The sequence below is a fragment of the Muscardinus avellanarius genome, assembly GCF_963383645.1.
Source record: "Muscardinus avellanarius genome assembly, chromosome: 6".
NCBI lineage: Eukaryota > Metazoa > Chordata > Mammalia > Rodentia > Gliridae > Muscardinus > Muscardinus avellanarius.
Window position 1 is genome coordinate 107,055,374 of NC_137791.1, and position 22,784 is coordinate 107,078,157.

The following is a 22,784-nucleotide window of genomic DNA, read 5'->3' on the forward strand; positions in this document are numbered from 1 at the left end:
GAATGTCCCTGGGTTCCATCCCCAGACCCGCAAAAAGAAAGAAAGAAAGAGAGAGAGAGAGAGAGAGAGAGAGAGAGAGGGAGAGAGAGAGAGAGAGAGAGAACAGTAAAGATAACCAAGGCATCTGTTGGGCACCCCTACAAAAGCATATGTCCAAAGAAAGCTCTGAAAATCAGAAAAGTTTGTGTGTCTAATGTGGACAGCTGTTGTAACACAGGGTTGTCTCCAGGAGTTGAATTGTTTAAGTCCTTCTGTGCCAGCTGAGAAACGGAAGGAATTTGGCACTTTGCTGGTGCTGATGGCTTGCTTATCAAATGCTGTTCTAGGGGGTTTGAATGCCTTCCTTGAGAGAGCTTTATAGTTGTACCACCCCAGCCAAAAAGGGTTCTGGGGGTGAGATGTGTATCACTCTCTACAGTTCATCCCAAAACAACTCCCTCTGGCACCATGTGCCACTGGAATGGTAATGATGAAGTGCTGTCTGAGCTACTGTGGGTGATAAATAGAGCAATAGGGAAAACCCAGAACAATGTCTAGAACTTCCTAGGGGGAAATACACTTGATGAGTTAATGAGAAAATGTTTTCCAAATAATAGAGGAAGAAACAACAAAGCAACTCCCACCCTCGAAACCCTCCAGGTCTCTCCACCCCTCGTCACTCTTGGGCACCTCAACTCTTAGCCATGACCTACAAGACCCAGCATGGTCTTGGCCCTAACTCCCTCTCATCTTCGCTCACCCATGATGACGGGTACTTCTTCACTGTTCCTCAAACAAGCCAACCTCATTCGCACCTCAAGACCCATTGTCTTCTCAAAAGGGTCTTCACCAAGCCAGCCACAGTGGCTCACACCTGTAAACCCAGTATTTGGAAGGCTGAAACAGGAGGATCGCAAGTTTGAGGCCAGCCTTAGCATCTTAGAGAAACCATTTATTCAAAATTTTACTCAGCTGGGCATGGTGGCGCACACTTGTAATCCCAGCATTTGGGAAGCTGAGATAGGAGGATCTGGGTTCGTGGCTAGCCTCAGCTACTTAGTGAGGCCCTTTGCAACTCAGTGAGCCCCTGTTTCAAAATAAAGAATAAAAAATAGAGCTGGGAGGATAGATTGGAGGTAGTATGCCCCTGGGATTCCAGCCCCAGTACCACAAAAAAAAGACAAAATTTAATTTAAAAAAACTTTTTAAAGGACCAGGGGTGCTGGGCGTGGTGGCGCACGCTTGTAATCCCCACACTTGGGAGGCGGAGACAGGAGGATCATGCAGGTTCGAAGCCAGCCCCGCTAGCTTAAGAGACCCTGTTTCCAAATAAAAAAGTATAAAAAATAGGTCTGGGAGTGTAGCCCAGAGGTAGAAGGGCTTCCAGGAACCCCAGTACCACCAAACAATAAAAAATAATAATAAAATAAAATAAAGGACCAGGGGTGTGTCTCAGAGGCAGGATGCTCCTGGGTTCAATCCCCCCTACTACAAAACAAAACAAAACAAAGCATCCTTCTCCAGTGAATCAACTGAAATTAGCTACCACCAAGGACCATCTCATACCTACAGTTTACACTGCTTCGTGTGTGTGTGTGTGTGTGTGTGTGTGTGTGTGTGTGTGTGTGAGGGAGAGAGAGAGAGAGAGAGAGAGAGAGAGAGAGAGAGAGAGAGGTAGAGAGAGAGAGAGAGAGACGGACTGGGGATGGAACCCAGGGGCATTCTACCTCTGAGATATACCCCCAGCCCTCTATTCTTTATTTTGAAACAGGGTCTTACTAAGTTGTGGAGGGCCTCACTAAGTAGCTGAGGCTGACTGCGAACCTGTGATCCTTCCTCTCTCAGCCTCTCAAAGTATTGAAATTACAAGTGTGAGCCACCACGCCCAGCTACTGCTTCATTTTTCTAAGTACATAAAATCAAGTTTGTCTTTATTTCTCCCAGCTAGATAATCAGCTCCTTGAGAAATAGGGCTTTGTCTTGTTCACTGTTCTGTCTACAGTTATTAAAGAATATGGTTATTAATAAAGATTGATGTTTATTGATAGGCTATCAATAAATATTGGTTAAATGAACAGATGGGCAAATGCATCTCCTAAAAGACCTTTTATCCCTGGGCGTGGTGGCGCATGCTTGTAATCCCCGCGCTTGGGAGGTGGAGACAGGAGGATCGCGCAGGTTTGAAGCCAGCTGTGCTAGCTTAAGAGACCCTGTTTCCAAATTTAAAAAAAAGTATAAAGTAGGTCTAGGAGTGTAGCCCGGAGGTAGAAGGGTTTCCAGGAACCCCAGTGCCACAAAAAAAAAAAAAAGAGAAACTTTTATCATAATCTAATTAGCTTTTGAATAAGACAAAAGTTAGCCTAAACCATGCATAGGTAATAGAAGGTAATGCATGAACAGCCCAATTCAGCCGCATGGGAGACCTCTCCACAAAGTCCTGGGAGACACGACCCCTGCCTGTGAAAGGGTGAAAGGATCTTAGCCTGGGTTCTAAGTGAGCTTGTGGGGGTTGGGGCCAGAAGAATTGTCATGAACCATTCATTGGTTAGATTCCCACAGCTGCTGTAACAAATTGCCATAAACCTGATGACTTGAAACAACAGAAATTCATTCTCTCATAGTTCTGGAGGCCAAACACACAAAATCAAGATGTCACAGGGCCGAGATCTCCCCAGCTCTGGTGGCTGTTGACATTCCTTGCCTGTGGCTACATCATTCTGTGCCTTCGTCTTCACAAGCCTTCTCTTCTGTGTCCCTGTCATCTCCTCCTCTGCCCCTGTCAAACATCCCTCTGCCTTTTTCTTGTAGGGCCACTGACCATTGGACTTAAGGGACATCTGGATAATCTAGAATGATCTGCCATCTTGGGATACTTAATTTTACCTCTGGAAAGATCCTTTTTCTAAATAAGGTAACATTCAGAGTTTCTGGGGATTAAGACATGGTTAAGAGGTAGATATATCTCTGGGGAGAACCACCCTACAACCCATTGCCCCATCCCATGGCCTCATCCATACCAAGTTATTTGATTAGAGTTTACATAATCATTTATTAATGTGTGCATATATACACATATATACATATACATATAAATACATATTAAATACATATATATGTGTGTGTGTGTGCATATGCACACATTATTCCTGGCTTTAGGTTGAATAAAGAATATAGCTTTCATTTTGTGAGTTTATAATAAGAAATGTTTAATGTTGACCATGCCTACCTAATTAAACAATCATAAAATGTGGATTTTTTTTCCTAGGATCTGTATCTATGTCAAGATGCTCTGAAGAGTAGCAACTACCTTGGAAATGTCTATCATTACAAAATGACCAAAACAAATTCTACCATCTTCCATTTTCTCCTCATATCTGTGTTCATACTTGAGATCAAAATTCAATTTTCTGACGAGAGTGAATTTTTAGTTGACCATTCAAAAAGCAACCTCACCCATGTTCCGAAGGACCTATCTCCAAAAACAACAACCCTAGATGTATCACAAAACTATATATCTGAACTTCAGACTTCTGACATCCTGTCACTATCAAAGCTGAGGACTTTGATAATTTCTCACAACAGAATCCAGTATCTTAATATCAGTGTTTTCAAATTCAATCAGGAATTAGAATACTTGGATTTATCCCACAACAAGTTGGGGATGATTTCTTGCTACCCTACGGTGAACTTCAAGCACTTAGACCTCTCTTTCAATGAATTTGATGCCCTGCCCATATGTGAAGAGTTTGGAATCATGTCTCGACTAAAATTTCTGGGGTTGAGTGCTACACGGTTACAAAAATCTAGTGTGCAGCCTATTGCTCATTTGAATATCAGTAAGGTTTTGCTGGTTTTAGGAGACACTTATGGGGAAAAAGAAGACCCTGAGAGTCTTCAAGACTTTAACACACAGAGTCTGCATATTGTTTTCCCCACAGGAAAGGAATTCCATTTTACTGTGGATGTGTCCCTCAGCCCTGCAGTACATTTGGAACTATCTAATATCAAATGTGTGCTAGATGATTATGGATGTTCTTATTTCCTAAGAGTGTTGTCAAAACTTCAGAAGAACACAAGGCTATTGACTCTCACCTTAAACAACATTGAAACGACTTGGAGTTCTTTCATTTCTATCCTTCAGTTGGTTTGGCCTACCAACATAGAATATTTCTCAATTTCCAATGTGAAGCTGCAAGGTCAACTTGGCTATCTAGATTTTGATTATTCCCACACTTCCCTGAAGGCCTTGTCCATACACCAAGTCTTCAGTGATGTCTTCAATTTTCCCCAAAGTCATATCTACAGGATCTTCTCCAATATGAACATCCCAAACTTCACAGTGTCTGGTACACGCATGCTTCACATGCTTTGCCCATCCCAAACTAGCCCATTTCTGCATTTGGATTTTTCTAATAATCTCTTAACAGATATGGTTTTTAAAAACTGTGGGACCTTAACTGAGTTGAGAACACTTAGTTTACAAATGAATCAATTAAAAGAACTTGCAAATATAATTCTTATGACCAAGGAGTTGAAGTCTCTACAACAACTGGATATTAGCCAGAATTCTTTATGGTATGATGAAGAGGGAAAAAATTGTACCTGGACTAAAAGTTTATTAAGTTTAAATATGTCTTCCAATGTCCTTACTGACTCCGTCTTCAGGTGCTTGCCTCCCAAGATCCAGGTACTCGATCTTCACAATAACAGGATAACAAACATCCCTACAGATGTCATCCATCTGGAAGCTTTGCGAGAACTCAACATTGCATTCAACGCTTTAGTGGATTTTTCTGGATGTGGTACCTTCAGCAGCCTTTCTGTACTGACCATTGACCATAATTTAATTTCTCATCCATTAACTGATTTCTTCCAGAGTTGCCAGAACATTCAGTCAATAAAAGCAGGGAGCAATCCATTCCAGTGTACCTGTGAGCTAAGAGAATTCATCACAAATATAGGTCAACTATCAAGTGATGTGGTAGAAGGCTGGCCTGATTCTTATCAGTGTGACTACCCAGAAAGCTATAAGGGGACCTCACTGAAGGACTTCCACGTGTCCCCATTATCCTGCAACACAGCTCTGCTGATTGTCACCATTGGGGCCAGCATGTTGGTGCTGGCCGCTACTGTGACCTTTCTCTGCATCTACCTGGATCTGCCCTGGTACCTCAGGATGCTGTGTCAGTGGACCCAGACCCGGCACAGGGCTAGGAACATCCCCTTAGAGGAACTCCAGAGAACTCTCCAGTTCCACGCCTTTATTTCATACAGTGAACATGATTCAGCCTGGGTGAAGAGTGAATTACTACCAAACCTAGAGAAAGAAGACATACGGATTTGTCTCCATGAGAGAAACTTTGTTCCAGGCAGGAGCATTGTGGAAAACATCATAAACTGCATTGAGAAGAGCTACAAGTCCATCTTCGTTCTGTCCCCCAACTTTGTCCAGAGCGAGTGGTGCCATTACGAACTCTACTTTGCCCACCACAATCTCTTCCATGCAGGCTCTGATAACCTAATCCTGGTCTTGCTGGAACCCATCCCACAGTACTCTATTCCTAGCAGCTACCACAAGCTAAAAAGTCTTATGGCACAGAGAACTTACTTGGAATGGCCCAAGGAGAAGAGCAAACACGGACTCTTTTGGGCTAACTTAAGAGCAGCCATTCATGTGAAGTTGATAGACCAAGCAAAAGACATAAATTCCATATAGGGCTAGATTTATTTTTCTTGTCAATATTTCTGCTTTGGAATTCCCAATAAGAACTTCATTTTGCATCACCATGAATCTAAACATGATTTTGATTTTATGTTGTAGTTAACATTCAGGTCCCAGTTCACCATTTATACATGATGATAAAAATTAATAACATGATATAATTTTGATTTGAATTTCTTTTATCTGTTTCTTTGTTTAAACTGCATTCATTGAATTTTAACATGAAGTCAAGGAAAGCACTTGATGTACTCAGTAATGTACACTTCTGTGTGCCAAAGCTGATACTGGAGAGCTCCATCACTTACACTCCTACAGCTGGGTTCCTACAGCAGATTCCTACAGCTCCTGGTGCTTTCTGCATTCCTCCTCTGCATTTGCCTCTTTGTGTTGAAGGTTGCTAGAAAGTGTATGCCTGAAGTCTTTTTCCCCCCCTGACCATGAGACCCACACAAAGGGCAACTCAGAAATGCTGTAGCGTTCTTAGAAGAAGCCGTCAACTAATGTCAGAAAAAGAATTGGTGGGTAAACCCTCCCACTTTCTTACCCATTTTTTTCATTATTTTTACTTTGTTTTTGTCCATTTTTAATTTTTTGTGCTTTCTTGATGCATTGTGGTTGTGCGTCATAGTGAGATTCAAAGTGGTTCAAACATATGTACCCTTGGTGTGTTGCCCTCTGCATCCCCCCTTACGTGTTAGTGAGAGTGGTAATGATACCTTCATAGAGGACATAACATCATTTGAACTGTTTCCTTCCTTAACCCTTTTTTACCACTCCCCACGCCCTCCCAACGCTCTTCCACTATTCTCTTGATCTTTCTCCTCTTTTATCTGAAGTCCCTTTTGTTACCTATTTTCTCTCTAGTGTCCACATATGAGAAAAAAAAATACGATTCTTAGCTTTCTGAGATAAATCTGGGATGTACTTTACACTCTCTCTAAGCTCCCCAAGTGGGGTACATTTCAGGCTGTCCACAGTACAAATAGCTTGATAAATTGTGTTCTTTATTGGCTTTCTCCACATTATTTTTCTCATTTACTCATTCCTGTATGTGTCTCCTGGCCTCACATTGAAATAACCTACTTGCAGTTAGATCCTAGACTCAGGGTCTGCCTCTGGGGGGACCCAAACCAAAAGAGTGTTCCACTCCATTCCAAATAAAAATTTGAATCTGGCCGGGCGTGGTGGTGCGCGCTTGTAATCCCAGCACTTGGGAGGCTGACACAGGAGGATCGCACGGGTTCACAGCCAGCATCAGTTACTTAGTGAGGCTCTCAGGAACTTAGTGAGACCCTGTTTCCAAATACAGTATAAAATAGGTCTGGGAGTATAGCCCAGAGGTAGAAAAGCCCCTGGGTTCTACCCCCAGTGCCACCCAAAAAAAAAAAAAAAATTGAGTCTGGTTTGCTGTGGCTGGAGATCTTACTGAGACTCTAGCTATACAAATGGATGTACACAGAATCCTTTTGCTTTGGCCAGCAGGAGGAACACAGTTGAGATGTAGTGCATGGATACATAGCATCCTTCTATTTGTGGAGTGTATGGTTTGGATTTAGAATGCCGCCCCCAGCACTCATGGAAACAAGGTAGCAATGTTGGAAGCCAGGATTGTTGGCTCAGGAAGGATCTCTGGTAGTTTAGCCTTGAGATTATTTAAAATCACTCTTCCCCCTGCTTTATTTCTGTTTCTGGCCTCCATGATATAAGAGCAAAGCCTTGCCCCCTCCCTCTCCCTGCTCGCTGCCACCATGCCCTGAGAGCTACACACCCTCCCAACATGGACTGAACCTCAAAGTCTCCAGAAACTGTGAACAAATAAATCTTGCTTCCTCTAAGTTGTGCGGTCAAGTCATTTTGGAATATGGCGGGAAGGATGTTGACTGAGACAGGGAGCTGCCAAACAGAGCATGAGCAGATCGAGGAAGTACAAGGACTGGGCCACGTCAGAGATGTTTCATATTTATCAGATATCCTCTGATCTATCTTTTTACTCTGGCAGCCAGCTCTGGGAATGTGTAGCCTGTCAGCATCTTGTTGTAATGGTGCTGTGTCACTCTCACTTTATGCCCCATGGCTTCACTAACGCCACTGCATGAGACAGTTGTGGAATCTCATCCCACCATTCTGACACGTGCACTGAGTTGTAAGTGCAAGACATCATCTGAAAGCATTCTGCACTACCACAGGGTGGGAGCCATTGGGTGAATACACTTCTATTCTTGGGTTAAAAAGCTCAGGCATATTCTACCCTGTTCCTCAATAGCACGGAGCTTTACTTAGCCATCATTCATGCCCGCTGGGGAAACCGTCTCTACAGTTCACTTTGGGTTGGCTTTCCTTGGTTTATTGTTTTACCCTTTTTAGTCCTCTTACTCTTGAGCCCTGATATTACTTCTCCAAGCCAACAGCCTGCATGAAGGTAAGGTCTTGCCTTATCTCAATCTTCACTTTTTTTTTTGGTGGGTGGGGCAGGGAAGGTGGGAGGAGACCCAAATAACACATACATAAATTATTAGTTTCTTGCTCTAAAGAACTTACAGTGAATGAGAGGACCCTACATGTTTCTAAAAAACTAAAATTAAAAAATCAAGGTCACGCAAACAATGGAAGTTCGGTGATCTTCTAGCTTGACTGAAATGTCTTCATAAGAATGATGGATTTTCTACTGGGCCTAAGGAAGACTCTAGCTTTGGATTTATCAGTGTGTGATGATGTGAACTAGAAAGGCCATTCTATATGGAGAGATAAAAAGAGCAGAAGCAGAGATACCCAGGTCTATGCTGAGACTGGGGTCCCAATTTTACTGTACCATAAGATTTTTTTTTTTTTTTTTTTTTTTTTGGTGGTACTGGGAGTGGAACCCAGAGGCTTTCTACCTCCAGGTTATACTCCCAGACCTTTTTTATATTTTATTTGGAAACAGGGTCTCACTAAGTTGCTGAGAGCCTCACTAAGTAGCTGAAGCTGGCTTTGAACCCGTGCGATCCTCCCGTCTCAGCCTCCCAAGCGCGGGGATTACAAGTGTGCACCACCACGCCAGGCTGTACCATAAGATTTAATGAAAAATGGCAGTAGGCTAAAACTGTAAAAAAAAGTTATATTAAAACCATATTGTTAGAGATCTTTAAAAAAAAACTGGCTAAATTAGATTAAGAGTTAAAACTTGGGAATACAGGAAGCATCGCTTAAATTTCTATGAAGTATAATGGTAGAAAGCAAATTCAAACCAGGAAACACATGCTAAAAATATGAAAACTCATATTCCGTAATGCAGTTGCAACAGTTCTTCTAACTGGATTTTTCCAGTTTCCTCTGGGCTGATTGCACTTCCTGAATCAAACTTCAAGATTTCACAACCAAGTTTCAACAGTTAGCCAGAACCTGTGTATTAGATTTCAGGAACGACCGCAACAAAACACCACAAGCAGAGGCCTAACCATCTGAAGTGCACTGTTTCATGAGTCTGGCTCTAGAGTCTAAAATCAAGGTGTGGGCAGGGTTGGTCCTTTTGAGAGCGTAGAAGGAAGGGTGGGTTCCCAGTCTCTTTCTAAGGATTGTCCGGCCGTTTCCCCCGGTGTCCCTTCGCACTTTCTTCCTCTCTGCCTCTTGCCTTTGTGTCTAGACTTCCCTTTTCCATAAGGACACCGATATCATTGGATTGGGACGCACACTAGTGACCTCACCTCAACTAATCACATCTACAACAATCCTATTCCCAAAATGGTCACATTCTAAGGTACCGGGGCTTGGGACTTCGACATGTGAGTTTGGGGAAAACAATTTAGCCATAATACCATGTTAAAAAAAATTCTTCAGAGGAGGCATAAAGTCATCTAGCAAACTCAAGATTTTGAGAAGTTAGGTCAGTTCTGCATAAGTAGCTGACCTCATCAGTGCTAGTAAGAAGGCTGCTGAGAGGCTGGAATTGAGTTGGTGGAGTCTCCTGCCAAAGAATTTCAAGTTGAGAGGTGAATAATTCAGGACAAAGTATAGACAAATACAGAGTAATGAAAACAAGACCAATTTCACAGGTGAATGTAAAGAGTATGATCGAGTGGATAAACATGCAAGCTCCGTGCCAGAAGATCTGGACTTTAACTCTGGCTTCGTCATGACCTTGGGTCAGTTGCTTACCCTTTCTAAGCCTTGATTTCTTTATTTGTAAAGTCTACCCTTAGCCAGTTGTGGTGGCACCCATCTGTAATCCCAGGACGTGGGAGGCTGACACAGGAGGATCACAGGTTGGAGGACAGCCTCAACAACTTAGTGAGACCCTGTTTCAAAATAAAAAATGAAAAGGGCTGTAGGTGTAGCTTGGAGGTAGAAGGCTTCTGGATTCAATACCAACTACCACAAATATAATTAATTAGTTAATTAATTAAATGTACTAGCACACTCCACCTCAAGGTAAATGGAACCGGGCATGGTGGTGCACACCTGTAATTCCAATACTTGGGAAGCCGAGACAGGAGGATTGCAGGTTGGAGAACAGACTCAGCAATTTAGCAAGGCCCTCTGTAGTTAAAAGGGAAGGATGGCTGGGGTTATAGCTCAGGGGAAAAACACCCCTGGGTTCAATCTCCAGTAACACACACACACACACACACACACACACACACACACACACACACGGGACTCATAAGCAACAAAACTTGACTCTGAAATTCTCTACTAATTTTTAACTTCTTTCGGCCTCTCAATCTCTCTCTCTTTCTTTCTCTCGCTCGTTTGGCTAGAGTCAGGAAAAGGCCACAAAACCAGCTATTTAGTCTCCCACCTTACTGGAGGAAACTCCACTAAAGTCAACACTAACATATTTCCATTTTATCAGCTTATACTGATGAGAGTGAGCAGAATGGGTGTTTTATATGGCAATAATAGGAGGGCAAAGAATTTGACAATATATACAGAGAGCTTTAAAATATTCATTCCCTTTAATCTGGTAATTACACTGAAGTATGAAAAAAATGTTTATTCACAAGTGTCTTAATTGCGGGGTCATTGGTAACAATGAAAAATTTGAAGCACTCCAAATTTCTTTTATTTTTATTTTTTTGTGGTATTGGGGGTGGAACCCAGAGGCATTCTACCTCTGAGCTATACTTCCAGACCTATTTTATACTTTATTTAGAAACAGGGTCTCATTAAGTTGCTGAGAGCCTCACTAAGTAGCTGAGGCTGCCTTCGAACCTGTGCGATCCTCCTGTCTCAGCCTCCCAGTACTGGGATTAGAAGCATGCACTATGCCGGGCGTGGTGGCGCATGCTTGTAATCCCCGCGCTTGGGAGGCAGAGACAGGAGGATCCCGCAGGTTCGAAGCTAGCCGCTCGTGCTGGCTTAGGATACTCTGTTTCCAAATAAAAATATAAAAATAGGTCTGGGAGTGTAGCCCGGAGGTAGAAGGGCTTCCAGGAACCCCAGTACCACACACACACAAAAAAAGCATGCACTACCATGCCTGGCTTGAAGCACTCCAAATTTCTCCCAATGGAAGCTCTTCAGGGGTCACTCTATGTCTGACCATAACACATCCTTTTTATTTTGAAACAGGGTCTCCCTAGGTTGAGACTGACCCGCAACCTGTGATCCTCCTGTCTCAGCCTCCCAAGTACTAGGATTATAGGAATATGCCACCAGGCCTGGTTTATAACTTAATTTTAATAATGGTTGTTTTTAACAACTGGTTCACAAAACCATTGAAAAATGAAAACTGGTTCTTCTTGTGATCTGGTATAAGCTGGCTGTAGCTGAGCAGTAGATGTATTGAAAATTATCTTGCAAGCCCATTTCAGTGTGTAATTTCTTTGTATTCAATCAAAACAATGGCATCTAGTTTGCAGGCAAACAAGGAAATCCAGGGGAATTCCTCCTGCTGATGCATCTCATAGGATGTTTATCACCTGACTCACCCTGAAACTCTGTCTGACATGAGCAGGAGGCAACTCACTAACAGAGTTGTAAGAATAACTAACTCCACCTGGGCGAGAGAACCAGACACCCCCTCTCCCTCCCCGCCCATCCCTCAGCTACGCTCTCCTTCAGCCTGTGTATTTTTTTTTCAGGTCTGGATCCAGGCCCTTCCTGTGAATTTTAAATTGTAAGGTAAACCCTTCCATTTGGTTGTTCCCATTCTTTCTCCTTTTTTTTTTTTTTTTTTGCCTTCTCCTTTTCATCCTTTATCTTTTTTTACTTTTTCTTTCTATTGTTTTTTTCTTTTTCCTTTAATTTTCACTATTTTCTTATCCTCCCTTTTCTATCCCCCATCCCCTCTCTAAAATACATGTGTGTTTGTGTGTGTTTGTGTTACTGGAGGTTGAACCCAGGGGAACCCTTTTTATTTTGAAACAAGGTCTTGTCTCGCTAAGTTGCTGAGGCTGGCCTTGAACTTGTGATCTTCTTGTCACAGCTTCCCAAGTACTAGAATTACAGCCATGAGCCACCATGCCCAGCTTTTTGTTTATTTAATTTTTTGTCCTTACAGCATTTGGAATGATTTCTGAGGACACAGGCCCTTGTATGTTTTTATTGGCTTGTGACTGATTTATACTGTTAGTCTGTTTCATGGTGTAAATACTCCTGTCATGGTACATCTCTAGGTACCACCATGAGGTCACTGAAGGTGGAGCTGGGAGGCAGTGTCAGGTTACATACCATTCTCTTTACAGCCATGTGTCTGTCTCTTTGATAGAACTGTTCACAGGTGGAGCAGAGCTGGTGGGGAGAGGGAGCAGAATGTGGAGTCAGAGGAGAGTGTATGGGGAAATAAGAAATGCCTAGATTTGACATCACTAGAGAAAATGTCATAGGTGAATTAGAATTCCAGTTTGTTGGATAATTGTAGAATAGTCATTTATTAACTTGAGGCTGTAGACCTGTTTGTCTAACATGACAGTTTGTAGTCATACACAGCTCTTAAGGGCTTAAAACATGCGAAGTCTAAATTGAAAATGTGCTGTGAATAGAGAATGCACCAGATTTCAAAGATGTATAAAAATAAAGTATCATGTTAATTATTTTTATATTGAGTATATGCAAAATAATACTTACTATGGTGGATTACATAAAATAATTTTATCCTTGTCTTGCTTTGTGAGTGTGGCAATAAGAATCGAACCCAGCAGTGCTCTACCACTAAACTACATCCTCAGTCCTTTGTTATTTTTTGTTTTGAGATGGAGTCTTACTAAGGTGCCCAGGCTGGTCTTGAACTTGGGCCAAGACTTGCCTCAGCCTCCTGTGTAGCTGGGACATAAGTATGTCCTGCCATGCCCAGCCATCTTTGTCCTTTTAAATATGGTTACTAGAAACTCTAGATGAAGGAGAAACTACAGATGAGCAAATAAGGAGACCTAACTAAGGGTGATGGAAGGAAGGGGGAAGAGGGAGATTCCCTAACGTACATGATGCACAGTCACAAACATATCAAGTCCATCACTAAGCCCAACATGAGAAGGAGGGAGGGGAAGGAATGGGGTGGGAACTGGGGAAGGGCTAAATGAGTGATGTGTGCATGTGTGCCTCCACCATCTTGTATCCCATTAATATGTATGGCTACAATGCACCAATGAAAAATATAAATATGGTTACTAGAAAATTATTTGTATGGAATGCATTATTTCTATATTCTAGTGGAAAGTTTTGCTCTAGACCTTTGTAATAAAGTATTTAATGAATCTCTACAAAGCTTTTAGATCAGTTTCCACTTAAAAAACCTAGCACCTTTTTAATTTGTTTGAAACTAAAATTTTCTCCTTTCTCCTTGGCAAGTATAGTAAATGAATGACAAGCTATATGAATTTTCTAACCATGAGAGCAATTTGACATTAGATTGATATATTCAGAGGTATGATTCAGAAGAAATAACTTCTGCCTCTATGTTCCCCTACTGCTATGTAGAATTATAAGTAGGGGAGCTTTACTCAACACATGGACCAGACCAGACCATGACAGCCCCAGTGTCTATAGGGAGAGAGCATCCCGGGGCCTTTCCTCCATCCAGAGAATAGCCTGAGGTCATGTGACTTTCCCAACTGCCTGGGCCCTAGGCCTTACCAAGCAAAAGACACAAAATAGACCAGTAGACTGTCAGGTGGCCCATGAGTTCTCTGCCCAATAGATGTTCCATTTTGGATGGTGATATAAGGATACAGTCAGGTTCCTCATCTTGGGGGAGGGGCACTCAAGATGAGCCTCATCTCTGGCTCTGAGCCTCACCACTGAGGAAAGTCTGCAGGAAGAAACAGAAACAAAGGCAGAAATAAAGAGAAACTGTGACTAGGAAGAGAACCTGATTGAAGAGGAAGCATCAGAGAGAAGTCACGGCTAGAGTGGGGAACAGCCCGCCCACTTTGGAGGGCACCCGATGGCCCGAGCACCAGGGGAGTTTCTGGGAGCCCCGAAGCCACAGTTTCAGGGCTCTGTGAGGTGGGCCATCCTGCTGCTCTGTTCCCTGACTTCCTTTAAAAGAACCCTCCAGCCACTTGAGGTAGCCCAAGGCTCTGTTCATCACAACTTATATATAAAGGCACAAATGTGACAGGTAGAAGTCTGGAAACAGGAAGGCATGGAGCTGATGTTGCCAGTGATGTTGAACATTTTTTCATGGATCTATCGGCCATTTATATCTCTTCTTTTGTGTGTTTGTGTGAGTGTATGTATATGTGTATGCATGTGTGAGAGAGATAGGAGAGGGAGAGGGGGAGGGGGAGAGAAAGGGAGGGAAAGGGAGAGGAAGGAAAGGGAAGAGAAGAGAAAAATATTTTAAGGGAATAAAAACATGCCAGGCTTGGGGAGCACATACCTTTAATCCCAGGACTTGGGAAGCTGAGACAGGAGGATCACAGGTTCAAGGATAGCCTCAGCAACTTAACAAGACTCTCGGTAGCCTAATGAGATCCTGTTTCAAAACAAAATATAAAAAGGCCTGGGGGTGTAGGTGAAAGGTAAAATGTCTGTGGGTTCAATCCCCAGGACCACACTCACACACATAGAAGAAAACATTATGCCCTTGCCAGCATGGTGGCTCTGAGCATCCCATTCTTGCTGCTGACTGCGAATGGGATGTACAGGTTTTAGAACTCCCAAGAGAAGGCAGAAGGAGCTGTGCAGCCCCTCTTGGGATCCTGGGGTAGTGGGCTTCAGTGGGTCGTGACTCCGTCTGGGCTGGCTGATGACCTCAGGCTGGTGGCTTATTCTCTCGACAGCTCCCGTCTGTGGGACAGGACAGGGTCCTGTGTCTGTTCTGTGACTGGAGGCGAGGGCGGCCAGTGTCCTGCACTCAGCACTTCCTGCGCTGGACGTTGATGCCAGCCCAAGTGACAGGGGAGAGGCAACACTGCACTGTGTGACCCCCTTGCTTGGCTCGACTTGGTTTGTGTAAGTAAATTACAAAATAAGCAGAAAAAAAACCTGTCCACTCCCTGATGGTGTAAAGTGCTTAAACATGTTGGTCTCTGGGCAAAGGAAGAATGTGTCTTTAGACAACAAAAAATCCCAAGTAATTGTTTTTCCTCCAAAGGAAAATATACAGTGGGAGTGTGCTGATCATGGAATTTCTGAAGTAAAAAAGATTTCAGAGCCGAGTTCATTCAACAGGCTGGGGCGAGCCTCTCGGGCATTCCTGGGTTGGCGTTCAGTACCAGCCTCCATGTGTAGAGTAACGGAGACCTGCTGGGGTAGGTTATGGAGGCAAAAGAGCAGACTGGTTTCATTGGTTTGTTTTGGTCCTTGCTTTATATAGATATTATGATTCCCACTACAATAATAGAGAAACACATTTATTACATTTAAAAGTTTTTTTTTTTTTTGTGGTACTGGGGTTCCTGGAAGCCCTTCTACCTCCGGGCTACACTCCCAGACCTAATTTTACATTTTTATTTGGAAACAGGGTCTCCTAAGCCAGCACGCGGGGCTGGCTTTGAACCTGCGCAATCCTCCTGTCTCTGCCTCCCAAGCGCGGGGATTACAAGCGTGCGCCACCACGCCCGGCACATTTAAAAGTTTTAAATCCCAATATTATAGCAAAATAATTTTCTTTTAAGAATGTATCTCTCTCCAATTTTATCCTTACATAAACTTATTATAATCATTCTGTGTGTGTGTGTGTGTGTGTGTGTGTGTGTGTGTGTGTGTGTGTGTTGCTAGAGATTAAATCCAGGGGCATTTACCTCTGAGCTACACTCCAACCTTATTTTATTTTTTATTTTGAAAGTGGGCCTCACTAAGTTGCCGAGAGCCTCACTAAGTTGCTGAGGCTGGCTTTGAACCTGTAATCCTCCTGTCTCAGCCTCCTAAGTACTGGGATTATAGGTGTGTGCCACCATGTCAGGCTACAGTCATTCATTTGTAAAATGAATTTCTCCTATGGAAAAATCTATCTGGAAATTTTCGTTTCCATGGGTGTACCAGGGGCGAGGCGAGGAGCTACTGTTATTGGAGGCAGAGTGCTTCCTTTTGGGGAGATAAAAAGTGCTGAAGTTGGCTGGAAGTGAAGGTGGCACAACTATGCAAATTACTTAATGCTGCAGAGTTGAACCCCTAAAGGTGGCAAAATGGCAAGTTTTATGTGTACTTTACCATAATTTTTTTTTTTTTTTTTTTTGGTGGTACTGGGGGTGGAACCCAGAGGCTTTCTACCTCCGGGCTATACTCCCAGACCTTTTTTATATTTTATTTGGAAACAGGGTCTCACTAAGTTGCTGAGAGCTTCACTAAGTAGCTGAGGCTGGCTTCGAACCTGTGCGATCCTCCTGTCTCAACCTCCCAAGCACGGGGATTACAAGCGTGCGCCACCACGCCCGGCTTTACCATACTTTTTTTTTTTTTTTAAAAAAAGGTGCTTTTAGATGCTAGTGAATTTGTGTGTGTGTGTGTGTGCACGTGCGTGTGTGTAGTACTGGGGATGGAACCCAGGGGCATTTTAACTCCGAGCTACACCCCCAGCACAACTTTTTATTCTTTATTTTGAAAGAGGGTCTCATTGCATTGCAAAGAGCCTCACTAAATAGCTGAGGCTGATTGAGAACCTGTGATCCTCCTGTCTCAGGCTCCCAAGTTCTAGGATTACAAACATGTGCCACAGTACTTGCTAAAAAACATAATCTTTATTTTTATTATTATTTTATTTTATTTTATTTATTTTTTATTGGTGCATTGTAATCATATATCACATTGGAATACAAGACTTGAGAGGATATACAAGCACACATCATCCAATTAGCCCTCATCCAGCCCCCATCCCATTCCCTCCCCCTCCCTCGATCCCATGCTTGTTTGGTGATTAACTTTGATACATTTGTTTATGTACCTCCTGCGTTTTAAAGAGGTTCCATCCTCCCCTATTCCATACCCTCTGATTGGTCACCTTAGTTGCTTCACTATAGGGCCCTTTCTATAGCTCGACCTCTTCCTGTTGCCCCTTTCCTCCTAGTTTTTGCTGATTAGGGGAAGCATCTGATTTTTATTTTCTGCGATATTTCTCTGTGCATGCCGTGTGCAAGTACCGATCCCACTCTTGACGGCCCCAGTAGTGGCCTGGCTACTCAGTGGACTGATCCAGACCTTGCTGGCTCAAGCAGCGGCCTTGCCTCAGGGGAGGCCCCGATTCTGGTCTCGCTGGCCCTGACACCAGCCTAACCCCTCAGCTGGCTCCGATCCTGGCCTCGCTGGCCTCAGCACAGGCCTAGCCTCAAGGCAGGCTCCGATACTGGCCTTGGAGGCCTCAGTAGTGGCCTTGCCTCACGGAAGGCTCCGATGCCGGCCTCGCTGGCCCCAGCACCAGTCTAACCCCTCGGCAAGCTCTGATCTGGCCTCAGAGGCCTCAGTAGCGGCATTGCCTCACGGAAGGCTCCAATGCTGGCCGCTGGCCCCGGCATCGGTCTAACCCCTCAGCAGGCTCCGATCCAGGCCTCGGAGGCCTCAGTTCGCTCCCACTATTGAGTGAATCCTGACATACCAGAGCGATTGTTTTCCCTTTCCCTTTCCTTTCATCTTTTCTTCCCTTGATCTCAGAGCGCTGGTTTAGAGATGGCACCGACCTTGCCTCGCGGCGGGCTCCAATCCCGGCCTCACTGGCCCTGGCACCTGCCTAACCCCTCAGCAGGCTCCGATCCCAGCCTCGGAGGACCCAGTAGTGGCCTTGCCTCATGGCAGGCTCCAATGCCGGCCATTGGCCCCGGCACTGGCCTAACCCCTCGGCAGGCTCTTATCCTGGCCTCGGAGGCCCCAGCACTGGCCTTGCCTCATGGCAGGCTCCGATGCCGGCCTCGCTGGCCCCGCACTGGCCTGACCCCTCGGCAGGCTCCGAAGCCTGCACATCCTACTTACCTTGTTTGGCTCTTCCCTTCTAGTTTTACAGGTCAAAAGAAGAAAACAGGCACTCCTCAATTTTACAAAATTATACCTTATAACAACACAGAATATCACGCCTCTAGTTGGAAAGAATTTCCCAAATATAAAAGGGGGAAAGTGCCACATAATTTAAAGACCTGATGCCAGTCTTCCTCTTACCTCCTTGTGTCCTGTCATTGGCCCCTTCCCAAACACTCCATCTTCTTTTATGCCCCCAGGCCCTCCATTTGCCCACCACACTCTCTTCCATGAAAATTATGATCAACTCATCCGTACCTTACTGGTGTCCATTCCATTCTACTGCACCTCTCCTGGGCTCGTAAGCAGGGAGCGCTCATGGAGAAGAAAGCATACTTAGAATGGCTCAAGGGTCAGTGTAAATTTTGGGAAAATCTTTTATGCCTGCCTTCATTACCTTTTCTACCTTGGCTTGCTCATGGAAACTTACATTTCCTTCAAGGCACAATACAAATGTCAACTCTTCTTGAAACCTTCCTTACCTCTCCCCTAAGCATGATGCCCCTTTGTTCTCATTAACACTTTGGCTGGCCTTCCTTCCTTCCTTCCTTCCTTCCCTCCTAGCTACATCCCCAGATCTTTTTATTATTTACTAAGTTGGTTAGGGTCTTGCTGAGTTGCCTACACTGTCTTCCAACCTGCAATTCTCCTGTCTAACCAAAGGCCAGGGCAGACTCATAGCGGCCCCCATGCCAGCAGCTGTTTATGTACTCCCTGGTTCAAAAGTGGGGCCTGTGAAGACACAGGGAGCACGGTGGGGTTGGCCTGAGGATCTTAGCAGGGCTTGAGTGCCTTCAGGACAGATGGTAGCGTTTGAAGGCAAATCTGAGAAACTGGGGAAGAAGTTAAGCCCAGGTGAGAAGATCACCCATCTAGAATGGAAGGGTCCTGAGCACAGTGACAGCCAGTATTTGGTTGCTCTTGATCTACAAAGACATGTGTTTTTGTCTTGTTCACACTACTAAAACCGCCTACGCAGGTTGACACTGGATTCTATAGCTACCTTATCACTTGTACTCATGAATTTCTCATGCTAGGAGTCATTCTTTTTTTTTTAGTTCTGGAGATGGCCACCCTGAGTGGGGCAAGGGCTGCTGCCATCGGGGAACCGGGCTTTGATGCCACTTGGCCCGAAGCTGAGATTCAGGGCCGAGTTCAGCCTTGAGGATGAACATCTGCCTCCCCCTCCTTGGTGAGCCTGTGGTCTGTTTGGCCAAAGGGGGAAACCCGGGGAAATCACAGAGCCCCTGAGAGGGATGTAGCTTCTTGAGTTCTGGAGAAGTGAGACCAAGTTCCTATGAGGGCTTGTAAAACTTGAGTAAAGTACTCAATACAAGACATTTAGCTTTCAAGATGAATAAATTGGGGCCGGGCGTGGTGGCACACACTTATAATCCCCGTGCTTGGGGGGCTGAGACAGAAGGATCGTACAGGTTCAAAGCCAGCCTCAGCTGGCTTAAGGGACCCTGTTTCCAAATAAAATATAAAATAGGTCTGGGAGTGTAGCCTGGAGGTAGAAGTCCCCTGGGTTCCATCCCTAGTACCACCAAAAGAAAAAAAAAAATGAATAAATTGGGAACATGCAAAAAAGATAATGTTAGCCCTAACCTCACTAGGATCCAGCTATCTTGTGATAGAATCCTCAGTTCAGTACCACAGTTTAACAATAGATATGCTTTATTACAATCTTTTTGTGTGTGTGTGTGTGTGTGGTACTAAAGGTGGAACCCAAGGGCTCTTCTACCTCCGGGCTATACTCCCAGACCTATTTTATACTTTATTTGGAAACAGGGTTTCATTAAGTTGCTGAGAGCCTCATTAAGTAGCTGAGGCTGGCTTCGAACCTGTGCGATCCTCCTGTCTCAGCCTCCCAAGCACTGGGATTACAAGCGTGCACCACCACACCCAGCATTTTATTACAGTCTTAAGAAGATGCATGTTTGGCTTAACTCTCAGAAACTTCTTGCTCTGGCAGTTGGACAAAGGTCTAGTCATTTAGGGTAGGGGCAGAGGAGAGTATAGAATATGAATAGAACTTCCTTAAATCTTACCCAGCAGACCATTCATTTTGTGTGTGGGGGAGGGTTACTAGGGATATAACTCATGGGCATTCCCCCTGTAAGCTACACCCCTTCTATTTTTGTTTACAAACAGAGTCTTAGCCAGGCATGTGGGCACAGGCTTGTAATCCCAGTACTTGGGAGGCTGAGACAGAAGGATCGCACAGGTTTGAAGCCAGCCTCAGCTACTTAGTGAGGCTCTCAGCAACTTAGTGAGACATTTTTGTGTGGATGTGGGATGAAACTCAGGGACATTCTACCTCTGAGCTCCACCCCCAGCACTATTTTTTTTATTCTTTATTTTGAAACAGGGTCTCACTGAGTTGTGGAGGGCCTCACTAAGTAGCTGAGGCTGTTAGCGAACCACGACCCTCCTGTCTCAGCCTCCTGAATGCTGGGATTACAACCGTGTGCCACCATGCCTGGCTCTGTCTCCTTTCTACATATTTCTTCTATCCTACTCACAGTCACATCCCCAGTGAAGACTTCCTGGGCCTCCTAGTTGAAAATGGCAGCACTCTTCACTCCTTGCCTTTTTTTTTTTTTTTTTTTTTTTTTGCGGGTCTGGGGACGGAACCCAGGGGCATTCTACCTCCGAGCTATACCCCCACCCCTATTTTTTATTTTTTATTTTGAAACAGGGACTCACTGAGCTGCACAGGGCCTCACTAAGTAGCTGAGGCTGGCCATGAACCTCAATCCTCCTGTCTCAGCCTCCCAAACGCAGGGATCACAAGTGTGCCACCACGCCTGGCTTCATTCCTTGGTTTTTGTTTCTCCACAGCAACAGCTTCTGAATTACTATGTCATTTCTGTTTATCCTGCTCATTCTCCCTGTCTGTGCTGCTCATGATGTCTCTATCGCTGCTTAGAGCAGAACCTAAGCATGGCCACCTCCAAGGATTCTCTGAGGAACCACAGTCCATGAGTGTCAACCTCTGCAGTAAGTCAGGAATACAGATTTTACTTCTCAGAGGACACTCCTCCCTTTCAATAACTGCATCTTTCTTGACACTCTCTGAGACTGGCCATGGCTGGCCCATCGTCCCTCCCCATCCCAGCCTCAACCCACACAGACTCCATGGCTGGCTGCTTCCTCTGTGGGTGCTGCAGATCTCATAGGCTGCTCTTGAACTATTTCAGAGTCTTCAGATTCTACAAATCACCAGGAATGGGGTGTGCGGCAACCCCTACCAATTATGGTCCCCGTTACCATTGCTGTGTAGGCTTTTCTAGAAAAGGAACAATAACTGGGCCGGCAAGCACCTGTCACACATCCATAGCTCTGTGCTTTGAAGGCCATCCTTGGATTCTCTAAGTCCTTCTCAGAGCTAAGTATGGTGGCACATGCCTGTAATCCCAGTTCTTGGGAGGCTGAGACAGGAGGATCACAAGTTTGAGGCTAGACTTAGAAACTCAGCAAGATCTTCAACCATTTATTGAGACTTTATTTCAAAATAATAATGATAATAATGACAAGTATAATAATAATAATAATAATAATAATAATAATAATGCTGGCCTGTAGCTTGGAGGTGGAATGCCTCTGGGTTCAACCTTCAGTGCCAAAAAAGAAAGAGAGACAAATACAGAGATTAAGGGTCTGGTACTGCCAGAACTGGCCATGTTCTCGAGGTAGAAGGCTCCTGGTATGGACCTGGACCCAGATCTGCCTAGACCTCTGTCTTTCTATTTCCCTTTTAAGGTGAAAAGGAAGGTGACTCTTGACTTTCTCCCTTGAACATGAGGTCAACCAGATATCCCAAGAAACTCTGGTGTTGCCGACTATCAAGGGTTAAGTTTCTCAGACTTGGAGAGGAGAATCCTGCACACAGGACTGTCTGGAGGTCCTCAATATCAGAATTAAGCCCAGGTGAACATTCCTCCTTGTACCGTCTGTCCTTGATGTATGCTGAGAATTACCCTTTGCTTTCAATTACAAGTTATTTCTGTGCATCCTGAGTTTGGTAGCAATGCTTTGTTTAAATGTATCAATAAAAAGGGCTTCTGTAAGGAGACCTGCAGAGGTAGTAGAGAAGAGCTCTTTGCTCTTCTCCCCAGCTGCCCCTGAAAACACTCAAATTCAATATCTGACCCTGAGTCATTTACGCAAGAACACCTATAAGCCTGCAGTGTTCCTGGCACTCAGGAACTCACACCAATAGGATCTTCTCAGGGACTAGTGGCGGACCCTACTTAAGGTGGGTGACCTGGCAAAGAGACGGTTCCAGTGGCTGGTGGAGTGGGGGATCCCCTGAGACCAAGCCCCAGAGCGGTTCTGACATATTGGCTTGGGGTCAGTCTCACTCTGAACAAACACAATGACTCTGAGACTCTGGGATACCGACAGCCCATCGCCAACCCTGGGGCTCGAGCCCCTAGCATAGGTCTGTGTCCGTGTCTGGTACTCCATCTATCTTCAACACCTGAGGACAGGTGAGTGGCAGGTGTTCCACTGCACCCTCACAGTCACCAGGTCACAGTCATACGTGTCACAGGCTCCAAGCCAAGCTGTCCCCTGAGGGTGGCTTCCAATACTGAGCACCAGGGGCCTGTGATCAGTGTTCTCTCTGGCCTCTCGTTAGAAGGGTTATGCTGCAGTCTCATCTGTCTTGGGACTGCTGGGCTCTCTGTGCACCGCCCCTTGCCTCCCCTCG

The 22,784-nt window shown here is 44.6% G+C and overlaps 1 protein-coding gene across 1 annotated transcript in view; it reads left to right on the top strand.

The window, feature by feature from the left end:
* The window catches only part of LOC308264134 (toll-like receptor 6), a gene marked incomplete at both ends in the record, with an annotated part of 31,905 nt that extends 26,210 nt beyond the window's left edge, over positions 1-5,695 (top strand). The window contains one exon of the mRNA XM_080697259.1: positions 4,645-5,695. Within this exon, the coding sequence (XP_080553385.1) occupies positions 4,645-5,695 (1,051 nt within the window). The remainder of the gene's footprint in view (positions 1-4,644) is intronic.
* Positions 5,696-22,784: the final 17,089 nt, after the last annotated feature.